General features: G+C 45.0%; 1 protein-coding gene across 5 annotated transcripts in view; it reads right to left on the bottom strand.

Moving 5' to 3' along the window:
• COL22A1 (collagen type XXII alpha 1 chain) overlaps positions 1–24,380 on the bottom strand; it is a 372,600-nt gene that overhangs the window by 76,922 nt on the left and 271,298 nt on the right. For 4 of the 5 annotated variants that reach the window (XM_050940513.1, XM_050940511.1, XM_050940512.1 and 1 more), the window contains exons 33-44: positions 22,479–22,532; positions 21,942–21,995; positions 20,766–20,819; positions 18,695–18,748; positions 14,205–14,258; positions 12,819–12,923; positions 11,697–11,741; positions 8,652–8,729; positions 5,390–5,425; positions 4,182–4,235; positions 1,316–1,360; positions 780–827 (exon numbers count right to left, since the gene is read on the bottom strand). In XM_050940513.1, the coding sequence (XP_050796470.1) occupies positions 780–827; positions 1,316–1,360; positions 4,182–4,235; positions 5,390–5,425; positions 8,652–8,729; positions 11,697–11,741; positions 12,819–12,923; positions 14,205–14,258; positions 18,695–18,748; positions 20,766–20,819; positions 21,942–21,995; positions 22,479–22,532 (681 nt within the window). The remainder of the gene's footprint in view (positions 1–779; positions 828–1,315; positions 1,361–4,181; positions 4,236–5,389; positions 5,426–8,651; positions 8,730–11,696; positions 11,742–12,818; positions 12,924–14,204; positions 14,259–18,694; positions 18,749–20,765; positions 20,820–21,941; positions 21,996–22,478; positions 22,533–24,380) is intronic. The other variant, XM_050940514.1, reaches the window with a different exon arrangement.

A 24,380-nucleotide genomic window follows, 5' to 3' on the forward strand; every position in this document is an offset into this window, starting at 1 on the left:
CTGAGGAGGAGACCAGTTAGCAGTTCATTTTTCAGTGCCTTTTAAGCATTAGGTAAAGACTTCTTGCCACGTCCCTAGACTGCTTAAAAATCTTGCTATTTTGCCCTTGGCCATCACTAAAGATTTAGCAACTGCTCGGTGTCAAATACTGAATCATTTCCCATGAAATCACCTTCATGGACAGCAACAGCAAACCTACAAACCAACATTTTCAAATGTGGGCACTTAACGGTAGGCACCTACATCCCCAGTTAGACACCTCATGCAAACGTGGACTGATTTTCAAAGGGCACCTAGCACCTCCAGCTTAAACTGACTTAAGCAGGAGACATAGAGGCTCAGCGTTTTTGGAAATCAGACTCCTTTATTTAGATGCTTTCAGTGGCGTTGAAAGCCTATCTTTAGGGAATTATGCTTGAAAATATTTGATCCCTGTGCTTCAGAGGGCCAGTTCAGGCCTCACTAAAAGTTAGAGCAGCAACCTTGGGGCTGGTCTAAATTACATCAGCTTGTAAGGGCCTTTGTAGGCCAAAACACTGGTGGAGATTACTAGAGAATATTTAACTCTGGCCATACCCGCTTTGGTCTCTAACGTGTCCCCAATGGCACTAGTTGACAGTGTGACTCTATGAACTGCAAACTGCTTGCACATCTGGCTGTTTAGAATATTCAGATGCACATCTGGCACTCACAGTTCAGACACATCTCCATAATGTAGCATCAGTCATCAAGTTAAAAGCAAAAAACAATCTCATCACAAAGGCAATTTCAGCCTGTACCTTGACTAAGAGATTTATGTCCTCAGGAGAAAGGAGGGAGGAGGCACCCTGTGGAAACAAGAATCCGTTGTTTAAAAAGTGTTTTATAAAATGAGACCCTTAAGGTAAATTTACATGAAAATTCCCTGTGGCATGGTACTGATTTTCCTTGCACTGTCTGCTGCTCACTGGGCCCAATATGTCCTTTGTCAATGGCGTTATAAATTTATTCCAGAATACAGGGATGGACCGTGCAGGACATGTGTAGAAAATACAGATTCTGGCCTTGGGTTTTATATGCAAATACTAAGAGAATATACCAGCTTTTGCTTTCATTTACATACAGCATATTCAATTATATTTATATTGAGCCAAACCTACCACAGGAGCTTTTACCGTAATCACTCGTCACTCTTAGTTCTTGTAGCTGTTCTTCCATTTAGAACAGCAAGCGACATTTAACTGTCACTGTGAAGGATGGGGTAGATGGAGGTGCTGATATAAAAGAGAGAAGAGCAGAATTGTTTGGGATTTAATCTAAAAGTGAAATGACATACTGGCTTTCCAGGAGGTCCTCTTTCCCCAGGATTTCCAGGTAAACCCTATGGACAAGGGAGAGAAAAATCTATGAGATTAACTCACAATAAGACCTTGCTTCTCTTCCCGCTCCTCACACACACATAAACACGCCATCCTAGGATACTGCTCATTTGTGCCTACTGTCACACAATCCTGTCAGTGTTGAGACAATCACACACACTTCTACAAGAACTACTAATGTATCTACATGTTGGTAACATTTAGAATATACCTCTCTCCATCCACCTCTATTTCTGAATTACTCGCTCTCACTACACACCCTTCCATACTCCTCTCTGGTTTTACTCTTAATGCCACTGGAGTTACCCCCTCGGGCAAAACTGGTTCATCATGTTTTCATGGTCACTAAAGGCACAGTTAATACTTGGTCGAGCTGCAGCAGTTTCAAGGAGAGATGAATGAGGCACTGAAGACTGAGCCCAACTGGAGCATTTAAAACGAAGGCCCCAATCCTGCATCTGAAACTGCAAGACTGGACCCTGGCAGTCACTTGGAGCACCAGCAAGTCATCGTTTGTGGGAGCAGTTTGATACCAGTTTTCAGAGAAATGTGTGTGATAGAGACAGATTGAGATGGGCAACTGGCAAGGCACCACTAATATGTCAAATACCCAAGGTCTGGGCCTGGAAGGGAAAGGAAGACGTTCTATAACATGGAAGGGGCTATGTAGGAAGTGCCTCCAGAAGGGCCAGAATCTGGCAACATTTGAGATCCTCACCCTCGAGGTGCCTGTCACTGCCCCCCTTACTTATCAGTCAGGCCTACATCTATGTGTAGAAGTGTTCCACAGAAACGTAGGCCGGTTTATTTCAGGCAATTGCACACCCATGACATTTGGCTGGGTGAAATCTGGCAACATGGCTCTTCCCACAGCCAGCACAGCTCTGAGATCGACATTTTCAAACTTGAGCATGGAAAGCAAGTTCTCTGAGAAGAGGCAGGGCATGGAGGGGCCTGGTCCCTCACCATCCATCAGCAGAGCTGGTGGGCTGCGGAGGGGAAGGCACATAGCACTCTCCTAGAGAGTGGCTCAGTGGGTACGCTCGTTCTGGGTGCCTTGCAGCACAGTGCTTCCTGCCATCTCCAGTTCTGTCAGGGCTGCTTTGTGAGACACCACTGAGTCCCGTGGAAAGGTCCCGTCCTTTTCCATTGCACACTCCTGGTCTCCACTGCTGTGTGGAGTGGAGTGACATCAGACTATATTGGTGATTTCCCCGCAAGAGACATCTGGCCTCAGCTGGGGTGGAAGAAATCAGAAGAAATTTCAATTGCTCTTTTCCTGTGTCTGCATTAACACCGGCATAAAAAGAAGGGCCCTTCTGCAGCCAATTGTCTTGCTCTGGCTTATGAATATAAAACTGTGATAATGAATTTCAGTGGGGAACAGCTGCGGTTCCCAAGGAACTGCAACTTCGTTGACTGAGATGCATGTGAAGGAGAAATTTGCCTTATAATTATTCTTCTGGGGAATTCGGGAAATGCTGGCAAGATGTCATGTTGCTTCTTACACTTTGCTTCCTTGAGACAGGCAAAAATCCTGCGATTAAAAGACTGTAGATACTCCTGGAAGACTAAGATGCTTTAACTTTCAGCTAACTTTGCTACCTTCCTTTAGCCAAAACAAGCTCTCAGCACCCGCTCTCCCAGAGGGAGCAGGGTGATGGCTGCAGGGGTGGTCAGGAAGTACCAGCACAGAGCAAATCTCTGGGTCCCCCAGAAGTAAGGAATGTAGGAGATAATTCATCCCTTCTTCTCCATGGTGGGGTGAGGAGTGTGAGACCACACCTAGAGGAACCCAAGTGTACAGGAAGAAAATGAGATGTTCCTTTGCAAACCCCCAGGAGGAAGAGAGAAGAGATCCATTCAGATTCACAGTACGTCTCTTTGGGCCATTCGGATTACCTCAATGGAGCTACACCCAACGATTGTTACAGCAGCCCCTCAGTTTTCTGAAGCCGTGGCATATATTTTCATGGGCCTAGAGAACCTGGGATTCATTTAGGGTCTCACAGTGTCACAACACTGTGTAGAGAAAGACAGTTACATGAAGGTGTCAGCTTTCCATGTCCCAATGTTATGTCAGCTGATGATGATGCAGCATCATCCCTTTTAAACACATCCAGTGCCCCTTTCCCACTTCCACCAAGGACTGGTTCCTATAGCTCAGCACTTGCTGATCAGCAAAGAGCATCCTCCACCTTCCACAGAGCAGTGCTTGTGACACAGCAAGTGTCCACAAGCCAGGGGCAGGGATCAGCTTCCCCCAGCAGACATGTGAAGACCTCCCTCTGTTCCTCACCACGGAGAGCATCATTTCTGTGACTCACACTCTGAGAAGGCAGGAGTTCGAAGAAAGGCTGGCCAGAGGTAAAATGTCATCTCTTCCGCATGGCAATGCAACAAAAAGCCATCAGCGACCCTGGGCCCAAGATTCCTGTTTTCATTAAGTGTCAGAGAATCACAGAAATCATAAACCCAAGAAAGTGACTGGCTATCTTGAGGCTTCCCCGGCCAGTGCAGGATTATTCCCAGACAATAGGCCTTCCCCAGTGTCGTTCTAGCAGGCTCAGTGATGGGTCTTCCCCCACTTCCCTAGAGACATTATTCCGTAGTCTAATAGGTCTTCTAGGTTGTTCTACCAGATGTTTGACCTACATTTTGATTTGGTTAATTTTGTTCCATCACTATTAATTCTCTCATTGGCCCACCCTAAAGAACCCGCTTCTGGACTGATAAAGACTGGGTTTTTTTAAGGTGATATATTGACTGTGAGTAGCCCTTTTAACTACAATAAACATTTAAACTCTGGCTTTCTTTACTTACATCCTGCCCAGTTGGCCCTTGTGGACCTGGAACACCTGGTAAACCTCGAGGGCCCTGGTAAAATGAGAAGAAATAAACCTGATCAGAAATGTTGGCAGTGTGTTTGTACCCCATCCACATATTTAGCAGCGGCCAGATTCCTGTCTGCTGCAGAAATGGAACTCACAGCCCATCAGCTGCCAGAACCCATTTAACTAGCAACATCCGAACTGACTTTCCAGAAAAACTTAATTACACTCTGTGCTAATATAGTATCTTCCATTGAAGGAATTCAAGGAACTATCCATAAATTAAGCCTCACAGATTAAGCCCCTCGTTGGGGTCGGCATTATAGCACTTTCACAGGTGTGCACAGTTAGGCAGAGAGAGAACTGACTCTCCGAAGGCCATGCTGCTGAGGGGAGAACAGAACCCAGACGTCCTGTCTCCCTGTCCCTTGCGCTAAATGATGAGCACAAGGGGCAAGATTCCGATCTCCCTGTATCACTATGAATCAGAATTAACTCCACTTGCTACATTTACACCTGTGTCAGCAGAAGTCAATTTAAGCTATGATTTTTTATCATGACAAAGTGGTAGACTGGTGAATCACGGCTATCTTGTGACTGGTTAGATACCACAGGAGTGAGGCGATGTATTGTTATTTTCTGCCAAAAGTCCAGCAAAACACTTACACACATGCTTAACTTTAAGCATGTGAGCAGTCCCAAACTTAAGCAGGTGCTTAAGTGCTTTGTTGGATCATGGCCTAAATCAACGGTTCTCAAATTTAGCAACCCAAAGACCCCCATTTTAATTTAAACATTTTCAGTGCCCCCCACGTTCCACCCCCACTTCACCCTTCCCTCAAGGCCCCACCCCTGCCCCTCCTCTTCCCACCCTCTCCTCCGACCGCAGCCCATCCCTGCTCTTCCCCTTTTGTCCCAGTTGTTCTCCAGCGTGCAGGATGCACTGGGAGGGAGGCAGAGGAGTTGAGGGAGGGGAAGGAGGAGTTGATCAACGGGGGCCATGGACCCCCCGGAGTATCCTCCTGGACCCCAGTTTGAGAAACGCTGGCCTAAATAATGTAGCTGTATCTTTCCACCATTATCAAGCAAATGGAAAATATAAACACGCCTTAACAAAATCATCAATAGTCAATGGAACATTTGACTACACGGTGGTCCCCCTCTGTAAAAGCTGGGTGTAGTTAGCAAGACATACTGTACCGATGGCCCTTTGTCTCCTGCTGGTCCCACAGGGCCCTGCAAACAAACAGCAATAACACAGAGATGAAAAGGGCAGCAGAGCCTGAATGTAACATCCTGGTGTGAGTGATTAAAGAGCAACATAAGTATAGAGTTAATGGAAAGCATAGGAGGAGCGGTCAGGAAAAGGAACAGAATCAGCTTAGCAGGAGGTTGCCCTGAAACAGATGAAGCTAGCAACAAAGAAAGTAAATGAAGGCAGAGGAGTTTAAAGAAAACAAGAACACATGGTGTGCTGTGTCCAACAGTCTTCCAGGCAGTGAGTAACCCCAGGGTACAATCAGTAACAGTATAAAGGAGCCCGAAGCACAGAGCCCAGTGGGTTCACAGCAGCTGCTCATTTTGGGCTGCAAGGATGCAGATTTACAAACTGTTTAATCCATCAAACTGCAACTCCTTAGTAACCATGGAGAGAGAGAGAGAAATCCCCATCAAGCACGTGGAAACAGCTAAGGAAACTTCCATGAGGAAATATCATCATGAGCGAGAGTTCATCTATTTCCCCATGCAGCACTTTCTCCCTCTCTCTCTGGCAGCTGGGGTAGGATGCACACACATGACAGGCCAGACTGATCCCTTACACCGGTGCAAATCTCAACTCCAGCAACATCAGTACTCCAGACTGATGAGCTGCCAGTGTAGCTGAGATCAGAATGAATCGAGTGAAAGCAGAAAGAAAGAAAGAAAGAAAGTCCCTAGAGAGAGAGAAAAAATCAGCATTTTTTTCTGGAAGCAGAATGGAAAATAAAAGACACGGCAGTTTTTGAACTAACCTCACATCCATCACTGTAAGCAACAGGCCAACATGGAAGCAGGTTCCATGGAACCATAGACTATCAGGGTTGGAAGGGACCTCAGAAGATCATCTAGTCCAACCCACTGCCTAAAGCAGGATCAATCCCCAGACAGATTTTTGCCCTGATCCCTAAATGGCCCCCTCAGGGATTGAACTCATAATGCTGGATTTAAGCAGGCCAATGTGCAAACTACTGTGCTATCCCTCCCCCCAATAGCTACATGCATGTCCATGATACAGGCTGGCAGATGGTAATATCATACTTGTTTTCTTTGTTGCGAGCAAGCCGTATAACTCTTTCTGACTTAGGAAAAAACAATGCCCTGAAGTAAGGTGAATGATATATGCAGTTGGGCCAGATTTTGATACTCTTAGTCTAGTCATTCATATTAACAGATATTAAGGACAGAAGGGACCATTAGATCATCTAGTCTGGCATCCTGCAAAACTTAGGCTATAGAATTTCATCCAGGTACCCCTGATTTGAGCCCAGTAACAAGGGCCCTGCGTAAATCACAGGATTTTGCGGGGTGGAGAGGAATTCATGACAAATTCAGGATGGCAAAAGTATTATAATTTCCTGGAGTTTGTGCAAGGAATGAATTTTACAAGTAAATGTAGTTCATTTCAAAGATGAAATGAATTATAAAAGGAAAATTCATTCTGTCCTTGAAACTGGCTACATTTACTTGTAAAATTCACTGCATCCTTGAAATTGACCAGTTTAAGTAATGTCCTGTATTAAAGACTTTGTTGCTGACATTGTCCTTTAAAAAAAAAAATTAAAAGATCATGGTTTGGGGGCATTTTCATGATTTCCATGCTCTCCGTGAAATCGTGATTTATACTGTGCCCTACCAATAACTAATAAATAACAAACAGTAATGGCACACCAGGCTTTACAAAAGCTAATGAATTTTCTTAATTGATAAATTCATTTTAAAATTCTCATTCATGCGACTGAAATTAATTAGCCTGGTGTAATCATAATCAGATTTAAAGTATGAGCACTCATGCCTGAGAGGCTTTCAGCTTATTCAAGAAAAAACAAGCTGTCATTTAGAAATCAAGGCAACAGGATTTTGTATGTGCCAGAGCAGGAGCAGATCACCAAGCCTCACCAACGTGCTAGCCAAAAACCTGGCACATCCTGAATAGCATGTGCCCTTTGGGTAAAGCAGAAGCCATAGTGCAGGTCTCATTATGTTGTTATGACTGAGACTGGGTATTAAATGATTGATCTCTTGCCTAATCTTCTCTAAAACAAGAAGTCCTCAGCATGGGAAATGCAAACTATACAGTCAGAATTTATCATCAGTTACCACACAGCGATACAGCTTACCATAGCAGAGTTATTTCCAGTTCCAGGTATAAGGAGAAAGTGCAAAATCTAGATACCACTGCAGGGTATCATTGGCAAGTATTGGCTGGAGTAGGGACTACTAACCCTAAGACACAGTATGTGAGGATGCACAGATGGTTATAAAGGATTTTAGGATGTTTGCTATCTTCTCATGGGTGTGGCCAAGAATGAAGTCTGTTTACACACTTACACACCTGAGGCCTGAATTTGCAAGATTCTGAGCAGCATCTGAAAGGTAAGGAGTGTCCTCAGATCTCATTGATATTATCAGGGATCCGACACACTCACTACCTGGCAGGATCAGACCCCAGAGCCATAAAAACCCCAATTTGTCCAGAGCATAGTCCAAAAGATGTACTTTGTAGTCTATCAAAGGGGAGAAAATTCCAAAGGTGAAGGCAGCTGACAGAGCTGTGAGCACAAAGGGGCATAACTGCACAGGATTCATATAAATCTCAATTGAAAAGTATTATGTGCACTTAAATAGTCAAAATACTACAGAAAAGAAGTTTTAAAAGGAATGTGCATCTCCTGAAAATCAGGTTTTAAAATACTTTTGTATCTTTCTATTTATTAAGATGTTTGACTCGCTAATTAGAATGCATAATCATTTGCTTCAATTTTCTAAAACTTAACAAAGATGAAAAATAACGGTATTTATTGGAAAAAAATTTTTTTGTATCAGCTAGACTCAGCATGCGAGCTGGGGAAATATGATGTCAGAAGGTCCTTACTCTCCTTGTGAAAATTTCACTTGTGGTCTGTTGGTGTTAAATGACAATCTGTACAGTAGCTAAATAGTGAGACACGCTGTGCAACAGAAATGCACACACCCCAAAACACACTGTGTTCAGTGTGTAATGACACAAAGCTCCAGTGTCACGCAGAGCCAATGTGTCAAAACCACACAGATAATTTCAGGAGCAGCAGAAACTGATATTAACCACTCCGAGAACAGTAAGGGCATCCACCCCGCAGCTTTACCACTCCATGCTCATTCGAGTAGCTGGCAATGGCCGTGTCTTGGTCTTATCAAAAGTGAGTGAGGTCTGCTTAGTACTTACAGGAGGTCCAGCTACTCCAACTCCTGGTGCGCCTCTGTCTCCTGGCTGGCCAGGAAGACCAGGAACTCCCCTATCTCCCTGAAACAGTGAGAGGAAAGGGTTAAGGACCAGCAAGATTCTTAATGTTTGAGAAAGGTGACCAATGTCTACCACTAATTTACAGCTCAGAAAATATCACCTACACTTCCTGCACATCCTACATGGAACCTCCACAATAATTATTAATACGTTGTAGGGGAACGGTCTCAACCTATGATAGCATAGGGACATGGAATAGTCATTGATTCATTATACTGGGAAAAATCCACTGATAACTTGTCATATCCTGAAACTACTTTTCCTCTTTACAAAGTGCTCTGCCCAATTTTCGGAGCACATGCATGATTCAGCTCCATGCCACGCCATGTAACAGAGTGGGAACATAGGCCCCATCATTATTTTGGTTTACCTAGTATGTGGGTCAGCTAGCATAGAGCATCCAATTTCCATCAAGATCCTTCTTTTGCTAACTGTGTTGACTTGATAGACAGAGACCAGGTCAGAACCTCACATCTTTGTTGGGACAACTAGGGTGTTTAATACTGCTGCTTTTGTGTGGTTTTATACTAGGAACTCCAATTGCCTGTAGGTTAGCATGTATTCTGTGAGACACAGGAAAACATCATACTTGGGAGCAACCACTTACTTTCCTATAGTAGATTGCACATACAGGTAACCACAGGATATTTATTCCGAAGATCATAGAGTTGGAAAAGAAGCACTGAGTCAAACATTAACATTGCTCATTCCATTATCAGTGCAGGGCTGTTCCCTACGGTATATTGTTAAGTGCTTTTTTCCAGTGCAGTTTTAAATGATTCAGGGATAGACTTTCAACCCTACCCTTTAAGACACTATTCCACAATCTAAAAGACCTCATTGTTAAAAATTAAATTGCCAATAATATATATGTAAAAAAGTCTGGGCAATTGTTTGAACTGTTTTAATGATCACTGGGAAGCGAGGGTTAAGAAAGACACAGGAAATATCCTGCTCTGGTGCTTGCTGTGCAATCATGTTGCTCAGTTCTACATGTTGCAATGAGGAAGATATTGTAACAGACCTCACTGCAGATACCTCATGCTAGATGTATTTTGTTAAAGAACACAGCTTTGCTGAAAAAAAAGTGCATGCTGTTTTTCCCTGCACAGATAAGTTTCCTAATATCTTTATTTTATATTTTATTTTATATTGAACAATAGGTTTCATTTAGTGTTTTTTAATATGTTTCTTTCTCCCTTTTTTTGTAATAATAGTTCTCTTTGCATTACTGCTCGTGTGTTCTGGACTGCAAAAGAAAAAAAAAGAAAAATAGAGACCAGTTTAGCCATGTCAGTGCGGAATGTAGCAGAACAGACTCAGCATGAGGAAGAGATAGATAGATTTTTCCAGGAATATAAGACATGGCTGGATCAATTCTTTATACAGCTATATTCCTGCTTTAAAAGTTTCCTATTCTTAAATCTATTTCATGATTCAAGGACTGTTTTCCTGCTCAGTTCTTGATCATGACTTGATCAATCCAAATAGAGAACTAGGAAGAATCTGTCCTAGGCTCTAAACATGACCCAGCTCATCCCAGAAGAATATTGTTAATTTCTTGTAGACCGTCAGCAAATGTGGATGTGTTTAATAAAGGTGTGGTGGTAATTCTGAAATTTAATAGTCTCAAGACTATATTTTCAAAAACAGTGCAACACGTGAAAACCACAAAACGCTAATTTGACTACATAACTGCAGTTTGTGTCAGGAACCATAGATTTTGTTCTCTTCCCATGTCCACCTCTTCGAAAATGCCCCTGGAGATGGGAGAGATATCTCTGTATTATTTTAATGGTTATATGTACCTCAGCTTGATATTATTTCCTTAATATCATTCTGTCTGACCACACAGCATAGAATTAAAAAGGGCTAACAGGAAGAGCAAGAAGGAAAAAACAATGAGCAGAGATAAGACAGCTTCAAGTGGACAATTATTGGGCCATTAACTGGGGAGATGGTCTTCACACATGCCAGCCTAAAGTGGCACAGCTGATTTGCTAAAAAAAGAGACTAGAGATCAAAAGGACGATAAGCAGTTAAAAAAATTTTTTTTGAGGGAGAAGGGGAGTGGGAGTTGCCAGCAGCTGCTGCACAGGTGAGATGCTCAGAGACAGACATTGAGACAAGCGAAGAATGCGAGGCACTTTGTCTCTCCCACCCAGAGACCGAAGTACCTGGGCTAAGAGGAACTTGAAAGGATAAAGTTTAGGCAAAATGTAGACAAAATTCTGTTCTTTGAACCCTTTTCTCTGCTTACCATTTACCTATGGGTGAATAAATAATGTTCATTTTGAAGCTGTTTTTAGCCACTTTAATCAGCCCCTGTTCACAGGCTCCCAGGGGGAAGTTTCCTGCAGGTGTCCTCTGAATACAATTGGACCTGTTGTGTTAACATAGTTGGGAAATGGTAGGGGGTGGGCAGAAGCTGTAACCCAGAGATCCACTCCAAGAGCAGCTGAACAGCAGAGAGGTGGTGAAGGAAGCAACACCTGTTATCTGAGCAGCATACCTGAGGTACCGCAAAGGAGTCTAAAGTGCAGTTCACTCTGTAAGTGCACTGACTCTCTGATTGTATGGATTCCAGGTTGCCAGGGAAGTTGGTGTGAGTTTTGTCTCAGTAAGCATGGCAGGACTTGGCCCACAACCTTAGCTATAGCTTTATATAGAGACATAAAAATGATGTATGTGGAAAGTGAACAAGTTATTTGCTATCCTAATATTTGCATGTACACAACCAGAGACGCATTACACAGAAAAATAAATAGAGTTGTTTGGAAAGTTTCTGTTGCAAACTTTTCCACTGAAAATCAGAAAAACATTTTTAGTAAATGTCTTACCAAAATATTTTCCAGTAAAAAATGGACCATATTTTCAATTAATTTTTCCACCAGCTCCAGTGACAATGTGCAAACTTGTCCTGATTTCTGAGAAGTAGTCCTCAATGGGACAGAGGTAAATGCTTACCTTGGGTCCGAGGGGTCCTCGTAAGCCTGGGGGGCCTCTTTCACCCTAAAGAGCCATAACCAAAGCAGAAAATAGTCAACACTTGCGAAGCAGAAGCTTGGCCTTTGAAAAATAAACAAAAATTATTCTTAAATCAAACTACTATTTCTAGTGGCGGTGAGTGGGACCCATGAAGGAACTTAAAGGTTGCAACATTGAGCGTCTAACTTTTGGGCATCTAGAAAAACACAGGAACAAAGCCTGATCCACAAAGCCTGAGTTAGGAGCCTAGGCTACCCATACGGTGAATGAGGAAAGACAGACACCTAAGAATGTGATCCACAAAAGCCAGCACACTAGATGGGGAGCTGCCTAATGGGAGAGTTCAACAAGAGGGGTGTGTCCTAAGCTCTGCCCCTCTCTCAGAGATAGGTACCTACATCCAGGCTTCAGGGATGTGCCCATCTCTGCTTAGTGATCCACAGATGGGAACGCATCACCAGGAGTCAGGTAGCTTAGGCATCAAAGGCGCATCTTGTGGGATTGAGCTAGGTTCCTGGTGCCTGCCTGCCTCCACTGAAAATGGCAGGTGGTGGAGAAGCCCACCTTATAACTTCTAGCCTCCTGGTTAGAGCACTCACCTGGGATATGGGAGTCCCAGCTTCAATACCTTCTTCGACTGGAGATGGAGACAGGACTGGAATTGGGGTGGGGGAATCTCTCACCTCTCAAGAGAGTGCTTTAACCACTGAGCTATGGGATATTCAGTTGTGGGGCTCCCTCAATCTCTCCTGTTGAAGCTGTTTCATTGTGGATAACTACTGAAATAGTAATTAGGACAGAGAGAGAGAGAGAGAGAAAGGGAGAGAGACTGCCCACCTGTGAGGCTGGCACATGGGCAGAGGGGGTAGATATGGACAGAACACATGATAGTGCAATGTTGGAGGCAAGCAAGCTTGCTGCAGGTGCTGTTGGCAACCGCATCCACTCAAAGGGTGGCCTGCTGTCAGGGGATGATAATATAATGCTGCACTGCAATATTATGCAGTTATATTTGATACATTGCTTCTGCTGAGCCTGTTCCATTTTACCTCCTGTAGGAACTGATTCTAATTGGGTGCAGAGTGTGCTAAGAGGACTTACCCGTTCTCCATCTTTACCCTTCCCTGGTAAGCCAGGTATTCCAGCAGGGCCAGGCTCACCTGCGAGCCCAGGTAGTCCTGGTTTTCCTTCCTGTCCTGGGTCACCCTGTAGAAGACATTACAATGATGCATCTGAATTGAGAGCTAAGGTCCATTTCTGGACCAGATATCCCATGAGGATAAAAATGTCCAGGGATTTTGTCTTTAACTTTTACAGGCAGAACATTCCTCAGTGTCACAGGAAGCCCTGTTTTATTCTACTATAAGAATGTGATGATGCATCTTGGCCTTTATATCAAATGCTCTCATTAGAGTATTGGCATTTCCCTCTTTAAATGAAAACTTTAGCCCTAAATGGTTTGGGGCTTGGCTATGTTAAAGTCTCCTCCCTTCTGTGTAATATTGATGCAGTTATACTAGGCAGAAGAGCTTGAGTTACTAGCCCACTGTTTTAATAGGTGGAGAGAAAGGAAGAGTGGCACGATGTTCCTTGTAAGGGGTCTTCAACTCTAGAACACTCTTTCCTCCCTTTTCCATCAGTGAGGCGTTCTTAATTCTAGAACACCCTTTTCTTTGCTCTCTCATTGTGACTCCAGCCTGCTAACTTTGGAAACATACTACAAGGCGCATTTAATTCAAGGAACATTTGGGTTTTAAGTAGATCGAGGGATCTGGTGAGTACTCAGAAGATGGATGGTGATTTGGTGGGAGGGGTTGATATAGTGGGACTTGTCTATATTTTGCATTGTTATCCTTCTATTGTGTGTAGTTAAGGTCGATATAACTGTTAATTATTTCTATTATGGAGCCTCAATCAAGGACCAGGACTCCATCATGTTAGGCTTGGTACAGGAAAGTAATAACGAGAGCTTACAGTCCAGGTATCAGGCAGCACATAACAGTCGGACGAGACAGACAAATGGAGGTGAGGGTGGGCTGGAAGGATAAGGGAACTATACAATTAAAAGAGCTTGATGTGAAAGCGGAAGCCCCAGCTTGCTTAACTGGAGCCAGAAGGTTTTGCTTACAGCTGGAGATTTACAGATTTAACCATAATTATCAAGAGAGAAACAAACAGAATAGAATCCCCCAAAATCCTGGCACAATCATCACGGTGCAGATGTGTTTTCAAGCCAATGACACCACTGTATCTAATAAAAAAGCTAAGGTGGCTTTTTCACTTCAAGAGCTCCTGTCCTATTAGTACTGCTAGGTAGTTTATACAGGGATAACCAAGTGCAATTCTCTGGCCTGCGTTACACAAAATGCCAGATTAGATGAGCTAATCATCCCTTCTGGCTTTAAAATCTATTAATCCTGGTCACAGTTCAGAGGGCTGCAATTCCAGATACACATTTATGTGACAGACATGAAAGAATTGATGGACCTTTTCACCCTTTTGTCCATCCTTTCCAGGTTGGCCAGCGTCTCCAGGTACACCCTGTGGAGAAGAAGAATGCTCCTGTTTAAAACCGTTATTTGAGGTGGTATTTGATTCTAAAGGAAATGAGATAGACAGATGTACTGTACTGTACATCGTGTGGATTTGGGGCAATTTTTTACATTTTGGTTTATGACACTCCCTCTTCCCAGTACAGACAACTTGTAATCCTGAGAACAATGAATTAGAAGAGATGTGAATCAGCTGCCTGAAAAGGTTATTTTCAATGTAAGAATGAACTGCAAAGCTAAAGTGAAAATTGAGTTAGCCCCAGTTTTGTACACCACTCCTCCCCCAACCAAAATACATTTCCCCCCTCTGTAAAATCCTCCTGGCACTTCCTGGTTTGCTTAAAAGAACTCAGAAAACATAACTGTGCAGAGCAGAGATACTAGAAAGCCTCATTACAACCAAAAGTCTCATCGGGTTTATTTTTGTCTGATGCCCCCAATAGTCAGTATAATGGGGAAATTCAACACACTCCTGGGATTAACTCAATGGTCATTTTACCCCTGCATTTCCGTTTTCATTCCCTTTAAATTATAGGCAGATAGGATGATGTCAAACTTCTTTGATTCTTTATAGTTTAGACCCATTGGTGATTTACCTCCAAACCAAACAACATAACATTCCTTTCTCCTTCCCTTTCTCCCAAGCTAAAACAAGGACAAGGCTTGTGAACTGGGTCTTTCAAGACAGATGCTTTTGGGAGGTTGTGGAATGAACTAAACCCCACCAGTAAGGCCAGGGGAAGTCTCTGTTTGAGTTCATCATTGAGCCCTGCAATTATTTGGAGTTATTCCAGCATCAGTTAGTACTTTAGCCCATTCTTTTGGCTTGTATCTGTTGTTCTGATTGCAAGTTAGAAGACAGTATCAACACAAATATTATTTTCCCACTTCAGCTTCCTTTAGCCAAGCTCATGAATATGTAAAGTATCTTCACTATGTTAATAGAACAATTTAATTAGAAATAGCAGAGATAACTAGCAGACAGTTACTTGGATTGTCTATTAGCACCTATCACATCACACTGCTCTTCTGTAGATCTCATCTGCACAGCTAATGCCCCGTGCATGTTGCACTTAAAAGTTCAAACCCTGTATTCACTTACAAAGGAGTAAAACTGGAGTAACACCAGGTACTTCAGTGAAATTATTCTAGATTTACACTGGTGGAAGTGAGAGCAGAATCTAGCCAAAGAGTTACATGCAAACATGAAAGGCTCAATCGTGCAAACCTAATTTCAATGGCCCTACTCATTTGAGTAAAGGTTAAACAATTGGACCTGAAGTGATTACATGGTATTCTAGCGAAAATGGGATCTGAGTGTATCAATCCTTAAATCTTTGAACTGATTCTAGTTTCAACAAGAAAGAGAGAAAGAAAGAAAAAGAAAAATGTTTCTCTTGGGACAAATGGTGGCAAATCAAGCATTAGGCAGTTTGGTGAGGACACAAATCACAGTTCAGTGCATCCTTGTTGGTACAATGCTGGTGAGCATGAGGCAAACCTGCAGCCAAACTAGGGCTGCTCTCTCTGCTCCCTTTCAACAGTGGCTGGTCCTGTTGGCATACGACAATGACATGCTCCTTGTGGTCCAGGACCTGGGTGACCTGGTCCAGGTGGAGGCCTGACAAGCCATTTATTCAGTGGCCTCCTCCACCTGGGTCAACTGAGTCAAGAGCTCTGGCCTGCTAGTCAGGGATGGGTGGCAGGAGAGCTCCCTTCCTCCTGTGCTCCATCCCATCTGGGGGAGCATGAGCCAGCTGCTCTATCTGTGTGTCTAACTTTTTGCCACCGATCCCTCCCCACTGGAGAATTATCATGATCTGGAGACCAGGGTGGCTGAGTGGTTGAGGAGTGGACAGGACTGCTCCAGTGCCTTTCCCTGTGCGGAAGGGTACTGGGGCTTAACCAGCTGGTCCTGTCCATGCTCTGGCACTGGCTCAACACCCTGAGCCTGCCCCTGGGAACGCTGGCCTGCCTCCAGAACTAAATCGTGGAGTTCTTCTGGCCAGGGCTGCACTGGGTCTCTGCGGGAGTCCTGAACCTCCCTCTGGAGGAGGCTGGGCAGGACCTGCTCTGCCTCCACAGTCAGGTCCATGACTTCCACCTCCAGGTCCTGCAGAGACTCCTCTATGGTGCTGGCAGTCTGGCATGGAGTGCGCTGGTGCACGCCTTCCTCTGCTACCTCCGAGGGCTCTGATACAATTGGTAGCTCTTCTACCTCCATCTGAGGAATCTCCTGTGAGACTGTTCTGAGCTGCCGGTTTTTTACCAGGGCCTGGAAGCTAGTCTTAGCGACCAGGTCTGTGGCAGCTGATGAGGTGGGGGACCTCCTCATGGGGCCCCTGCTGTACAACCTCCATCTTTGTGTGCAGGTGGTGGAGTCTCCCTCAGTGCAGCAGAGGTTGGTCCTGGCTGGTACCACCAGGATCAGAGACCTCCTGGACCATGAATAGAGAGATTGGGGGATCCCCTAGTGCTAGGCTGGCACTTGGTGCTCTCCACCCCTCACATCCCCTGGCATATACTGCAGAAGGTGAGGGTGGCCTTAGCACCTGCCTCTCTCACTTTCTTTGAGCACGTCCTTTGGGAGGCTGCTCCCCACCCACCCCTGGCCCTCTAGACCTTGGCACTGGGCCCCTGCCTGGTGAGCCTCCTCAGCCACCCCCTACTCACCATCTGAACCAGCTGCAAGACATGAAGATGGACCTCCTATGAACTGTGCCTAGGTAACATCTCTATGCGTTCATGCTCCACACTCTTCACTTCCTCATGCTTGTGTCCTGCTCTGACGCCAAGTGGTGGGACTTCCTACTGCCTGTGGTGGGTGAGGACACCGGTGGGCCAGTCCATATTCCACCCTGGTTTCATGGCTCACCTAGGATATTAATTGGTGGCTCCTTCACAGAGCCGTGATCATGGGCATGTACTAGGCGCGGTTCACCACCTCCTCAGACACGTCTCTTCTGAAGCAAGAGGGAGACCCTGGCGCACATCTATATTGAATGCACCAGGTTGCAGCCCATCTTCCGGTTCCTCAAAAATCTTCTCCCTAAGTTCTGGCTGCACTTTTCCCCACACCTCCTGATCTATGCACACCCCATCTGTGCCCCATGAAATCACGAGACCTCATTGTCAACCTCGTCCTGGCACTGGCCAAAGTGGCCATCCTCCAGATCAGGAGGAGGAAGCTGGATGGGGAGGTGCTCCACAACTGTGGGGCCTACTTCTCATCCTCCCTCAAGTCACATCTCTGGGCAGAGTTCCCCTGGACCACGTCCACTGGCTCCCTGGATGCCTTCTAGGAGCAGTGGACCCTGTCCAGGGTTCTTTGCTCAGTGTCCCCCTCTGGATCCCTTTTCAACCAGTGACCCCCACTCCCGTCCCTGTTTTTACATTTGTTGTCCCCTGAAATCTTATTGGTGCCTGGGTCCAGGGGCTCCTCCCCTTAGGTGGGGGGGGGGCTTTAGATGTGGGTGGGCTTGCACCATCCATCCCCAGAGCCTCAACTGTGCCCTTCCAACAGGGAGTTATCACTCCGGCATGTGGCAACAGTTTGGCTGCACTGACTTACCCTTCCCACAGAGCCGGCAGTGATTAAGCCTCCAGGCATGCGGTGGCAGCAGCCACTTCCTGAACAAAGCCTCTGTTAGGTGACCCCCAAGCTCAGGTATTTCCCCAACCCCATCAGAGCTGCAGATAAGTCTGTGCAACACACTACCTGGCCAGGAACCCTCCTCCTGCTGCTGCTGCACAGTGTATCAGACACTTGAGACTCCCAGCCTTCATTTGTCTTGACCCTGTTCCTGTTCCTGCCCTGTCCTGGCCCGAGCCCCGTTCCAGTCTTGTCCTTGCCCTGCTCTGGCCTTGTCTCCACTTCCTGACCATCCCTGAACCCTCAGACTCTGACTATCCAGCTTCGATCTTTGGCCTGTATCTGGACAGTGGCTACAAAGTACTGACTTTGCTTGTCCCTGGACTCTGACTATCCAGCTTCAGCCCCTGGCTTGCACCTGGACAGTGGCTACGGTTCTGATTCTGGCTTGACTGCAGACTCTGATCTCAGTTCTGATCCTGTCCTGTCCCTGGTTCAATTCCAGCTGCACCCTTGGCCCAGTCCCAACCTGACGTCCACTGCTCCAACCACTCAGCCTGCCTGAGAAGCAGTGCCTGACAGTGAGATTGTCCTGTTGAATAGACCACTCCCAAGATGTCCATGTCTACTGAGTCTCTCAAAGAGAGTAGCAGGCTGTAATGAAACTACCTGTAACAAACAACAGCAGTAGACCCTGGGAAATGGTGGAGGGGGAGATTTTGGCAAACCAGTAAAGTGCCTGAAACCCCGGGTAACAATGGAAACCAAGGAAACCGAGTAAAAGAAATGTGGCAGGGCACAGATGGGGAACAAATCCATGGATGAATACATACCACATTTCCTGGCAAGCCTTGTGGACCTGGGGGCCCAACAGATCCAGGAGCACCCTGTTGTAAGAAAACAAAATAAAAAAAAATATTGTTTCTTATCTGTATTACCATAGGAGCTAGAAGTTTTAAATGAGATTGGAGTCCACATTTTGCTAGGCGCTGTACAAGTGTATAGGTAAAAGAGAACACTTGCCTCAAAGATCTTACAATCTGAATAAGGATGCAATGGTACAAAACAAATTAAGACATCCCTTGGGAATTTCAAAATTGTCTATTGCCATGATCAATCCTAAATCCAGATCAGCTACTTCATCAGCTTGGAAAAAAATATATAGCACTGAGAATAAAATATATATTATCAGGTCAGATGAAATGATGTTGATTTATGACAAAAATATAGGATCCAGGGCAACAAAATAGTCTTCTCAGACAATTCCATCCTTTCCCTGCATTTTTGTATATTTAGTGAGGTCAATAGTTCAGCTGGTGAGTATTCTGAACCGGCAGCACAAGAACACAAAGGCTTCTATCCACAAGGAACCGTCAGATGCACTTCTAACTCTTACGTTCATTTATCAGTTAATGACCCAATCCTGAAGCCAGTTACAGGGTCTGACCCACAGGCTAATGAAGTCAATGGGAAGACTCACATTGCTTTCAGTGGGCTTTGGATCAGGCACACAATGATACGACCTGATTGTAAAGCGCTGTGAGATCTATGGATGAAAAATGCCGTAAGAGGGCTAGGTATTATACAACTTTACTACTGGGTATTATACAGCATTATTATTAGTATTACTGAGGCTACGTCTATGCTTACAGCGATGTAGAGCACATACACTGCATGCTCCCCCAGCGTGGGTACAAACAGCAGTGTAGATGAGGTATTAGTAAAGACACACCAGAACCTCTGGGCATGTACCCTACACAGCTCTCTACATACCCATGTAGTGCACCCCCAAGCTACACTTCTATGTTTAGCAGTGTGCTGTCTCACTGCTAGAGCCTCTTCCTGCTGCAGGGAAACGCTCTAGCAGGGGGAGGCAGTGGGGAAAGACTCAGGCAGTTCCTCACTGCTCGAGCTTTTCTCCACTGTAGGGAAAGTCTCCAGCTGTGGGGAAAGGCTCTGGTGCAGGGAAACAATGGGGAAAGGCTCCAGCAGCTCTCCACTGCCTCCCCACTGCCAGAGCCTTTCACCGCTGTGAGTAGCTACAGACCGTCGTGTGGACACAGCCTGCTTTTCACTGCGGCATTTAGCTACGCCTACCCTACACACTACCACCAGTTTAGAGAAGGCCTATAAGGAGCCTGATGGACTTCAATGGAAGAGTAGTCATGGAAGCAACATGCCATAACTGGGTTGGCAGGACAGTGATTATCAATGCAAAGCCATTTTCTGATATCTGGCCTTCTCCAGATCTAAGGCTCCCCAAAACCATTCCTCTAATTCCTTGTGCTCTGTTCAGCACTTCCTCTTCCTCTTCGGGGGTAATTTGGGATCTGAGTATTACCGCTCTCTAGTATGCAGAAGCTAGATCAGATCAGCCTCAGAGAATATTCCTCCCTCTTCCCCCCCCACCCCCGCACACACACACAAGTATGTGTGGTGGATTTATGATAATGAGTCTCCTTTATAAAAAATACTGAATTGATCAGGCCGGAGGAGAAGCAGAAAGCTAACCAAGATCAAAAACAAGTGGTGGCTCTCAATGAGGTACGAGCGCTCAGCACCAGATGGTAGCCTGTGCCTGAATGCCATCCTAGTACACTAATGAGCATGGCTAGTGTCTTGCCTGGAAAGGAGGGACTTTCATCTGAGAATCAGATTTCTCAAACAAAAAATGGGCATTCTGGAACCGCATCCATTCAGTAGATTGGAGCAGCAATCCATTGGGTGCAGCTGAGTGGTTTGAATTTCTGTTCGCCCAGAGCAGCAGCTTTTGTCCTAGCTGCTGGTCAGAGAGTACACTGCACAGGATCTGCTTGAGATTGTTAGTCTGTAAAGCAGCTACTTGTGAAGCCCTTCATGTGTGTTCTCATTGCAAGATGTGCCCTAAGTGAAGCAATTACTCACAGTCTCTCCACGGACTCCTGGCTCTCCTCTGGCTCCTTCCTGTCCTTTCGCACCCTGGACAGAAAGAAAAGGGACTTAAATGGAGGCTGCTATTCAGCACTGGATGCTGGGATTTGTGGATGTTCACAGAGAGGGTGAAATTCATGCCCACATATAGGGTCATCCCCGGCGTATGCACCACCTATATCCTAACTAAGCTGCAATGGTCTCTTTCCACAGGGGGAAATTCACCCCTGACTTGCTGGGTGTAACTATATGAACAATAATAGCCCACTAAGGATGAATTCCTATGCAAAGGGCCTTCTTTGGCCCGATGAGCCACGAAAGTCTACGTTGATCGTTTACATGGGACTTACTTTGTCCCACGGTGGATTTTCATGAGCAGAGAATTCAGAGGCATTGTAGCTCCTGTTTTCTTGCCATTGCTGAGCCTGCCACTGCTCTGAAACCCATTTTCTTCTTCTCCTTTTTTTGTTAAGTTCATGGTAGTGTTTGTTTCAGACAGCCCAAGACTGGCAGTCCAAGCATCAGCTAATTTCTATCTGCAGGATAGGCACAGAACAAGCACTGCCATCTTCTCCCACGCTGCCCTACAACCATACTTCAGCCCTATGCTGGAGGGACCCTGTCTAGGGGAGAGAGTGGTACCTCAGTGCCCATTGAATCTTTGCCCTTTCTGATGAGATGGTCAACAGGAGCGATGATCAGAGCTCACTTGCAATGGTGTTTTTTTGCCGTCCAGAAAATTTTTCAGTGGCAATTGGACTAAAACTACGTACCCATTTCACATAACCCAAGGAGAATTCAGAAAGTGTCTTGAATCTGAATACTGCCCTGGAATTCCTTGCTCATGCGCTGTAATCACAATCACTCATTCATTAGCCCCGGGGGGCAGCAGAAATGCAGTACACTCAGCTCTTGGCAGGCATGCTTTGGAGAGCTGTCTCAGAGCTCCTGCTTGCAGAGCAGTGCAGAGATAGCATGTCACACTTAGGGCTCGACTCTCTTCTCCTTTGCTCTGGGGTTAATGAGGGATACCTAATGCCACAGAGGTCAATGGAGTTACAGCAGTGTGAGAGGAGAATCCGACATTCAGCATCAAGCGGGAGGGACTGTGTGGAGTCAGCACCCCTTATCTATCTGGTCATTCCAGGGAGGGGAGTCAATGTTGCTTACCTGTGGTCCTGGAGGTCCTGGCAGCCCCATTTCACCTGGGACACCAGGCAGTCCCTGCAAAGGAAGGAGAGGTGGGAAACAACTCATTTATTCTCCTTGGCACATGTTGGTTTGGCTCATTTTCCCCACTCTGGGGAAGGGAAGGATTTTATATGTCCAGGGCTAGCAACAGCTCAGGTTCATTTCCGACATGATGGAGACGATGCCCAATCCTCTTGAGCATACCCAGCCACTGCTGCAGAAGAACAATGGGTCACAATAACAAAAACCTGCAGTTCCATAGACTAACTCTGTGTAATTTTGAAGGGCAAAATCATCGGAAAGAACTTTATTAAAATGAACTATATATATACATATAAACATCAGCTAAACCCTACCTAGAACTCCCCACCAGCCCTCTGCTTATCACCAGGTCACCCCTGGAGCAGGGAGTCAGGGCCCCTGTCAAAGGGAATATGACATCCACCCATGTTCTGTTAGCTAGGGGGCAGGGAGAGGCTCAAAGCCATTTCTGAAGGAATACTGTCGTGCACTTACGGGTTCCCCGCTGTTTCCTCGATCTCCTTTCTCTCCCTTTGGCCCAGTTTCTCCCTGTCGCAAAGCAATACGAGGATAAAAAGTGAAAAATAAATTAAAGTTATCTCGTCAGCGAGGCTGATAAAAGTCAGCTTTGTTCTTTGACAAAGGCATTTGAACACATTCCATGCAGAGGGATGATGTCAAGAATCTCTTATTCCACATTGAAAACTGAATGGATTTTTCATCTGAAGTGACTATGAGCTGAATTGAACTTTGAACCCACCCCTTTACCTGAAAGCAGATAACCCTAACCTCCATTAGGGTTATCAGAATATGGCCACAGACTCCATCTTTATAAAGGGCCTGATTCAGTGGCCACCGACGTTAAGACCCTCCAATGAATGAAATATGCTTTGGAACAAGGACAAATGAATGAGAGAAAGAATCTTCTTCAGCTAAACTGCTACCATTGCCACTTCTGCTTGGTATCTAGAGCTAGAGGACTCATGTTGAAAATATGAACAATCACATTCCTTCTGTCCTAGAAGAGAGATTTTTTGCGGGGTGGGGGAGTTATTAGTGGCTATGGCTCAGGATATTCCCTGTGAAAAGGCACTTGTCTTGCTAAGCTGATCCCAAATATATTTTCAAATATAAAGATGGTTACTCTCCCTCGTAGATAATGTTTACATATAAACTGCCATCATAAAATAATGTTACAACTTGGTAAATTCAGGGGAAAGAATATTCTCTCTGGTGTACATTTATTGTCCAGATAGTCTGAAATGAGACATCAGAAATAACGGTTGATCAATGATCTATTCCATCTGCCTGGAGGATTATCGGACTAATGTCATTATTTCTATTCTGTCTCTAAAAGATGGGTGAACATAGGCTAGACTTGTGTATCACCGGTGATGTGGATTCTACAGCTGTTCTTGGCCATGTGTACCATTAACTTCTTGTGTTCATAGAGTTTCCCTTCCCTGCTGCAATATCAGCACATTATTTTGTACGCTATTGTTACTGACCACTGGGATTCATTTACTGCTGTCCTTCCTCTTCATAACATTCCTGTATGTTCGTGCTGGTGGAATACCATGCAGCAGGAATTCACCTTTACTTTGAATTCTGAAAAGCCAATCAGTATGGACGCATTCGTGATATTTGGATTCATTTAAGTGAATGGCATATAGTTACTAGAGAAATGGCAGTCCTCTACAAGAACATAGGAACGGCCCTATTAGGTCAGACCAAGGGTCCATCCAACCCAGTATCCTGTCTTCCGACAGTGACCAGTGCCAGGTGTGACAGAGGGAATGAACAGAACAGGGAATCATCAAGCGATCTATTCTCTGTTGCTCATTCACAGCTTCTGGCAAACAGAGGCTAGGGACACCATTCCTGTCCAGCCTGGCTAATAGCCATTGATGGTTCTATCATACATGAATTTATCTAGTTCTTTTTTGAACCCTGTTATGGTCTTGGCCTTCACAACATCCTCTGGCAAGGAGTTCCACAGGTTGACTGTACACTGTGTGAAGAAATACTTCCTTTTATTTGTTTTAAACCTGCTGCCTATTAATTTCATTTGGTGACCCCTAGTTCTTGTGTTACGAGAAGCAGTAAACAACACTTCCTTATCTACCCTCCCTAGACCAGTCATGATTATATAAACCTCAATCATATCTCCCCTTAGTTGTCTGTATGGGTGTGATCCTGCTCCGACTGATGAGTCTAATGATGCAAGACCAGGCCACATATGAAATTCCAAATTTGTTTGTGAACATATGTATTCAGGCAAGAGCATTCAAACTTTTTTTTTGGTTACATCATTGTATAAAATCTTTCAGTTATCCAGTCAAGGGCAGAAGCATGTGACTTAAGCTTCCCATCAGACACCAGCACTACTCAAAACAA

The sequence above is a fragment of the Gopherus flavomarginatus genome, chromosome 2 (assembly GCF_025201925.1).
Source record: "Gopherus flavomarginatus isolate rGopFla2 chromosome 2, rGopFla2.mat.asm, whole genome shotgun sequence".
Lineage (NCBI taxonomy): Eukaryota > Metazoa > Chordata > Testudines > Testudinidae > Gopherus > Gopherus flavomarginatus.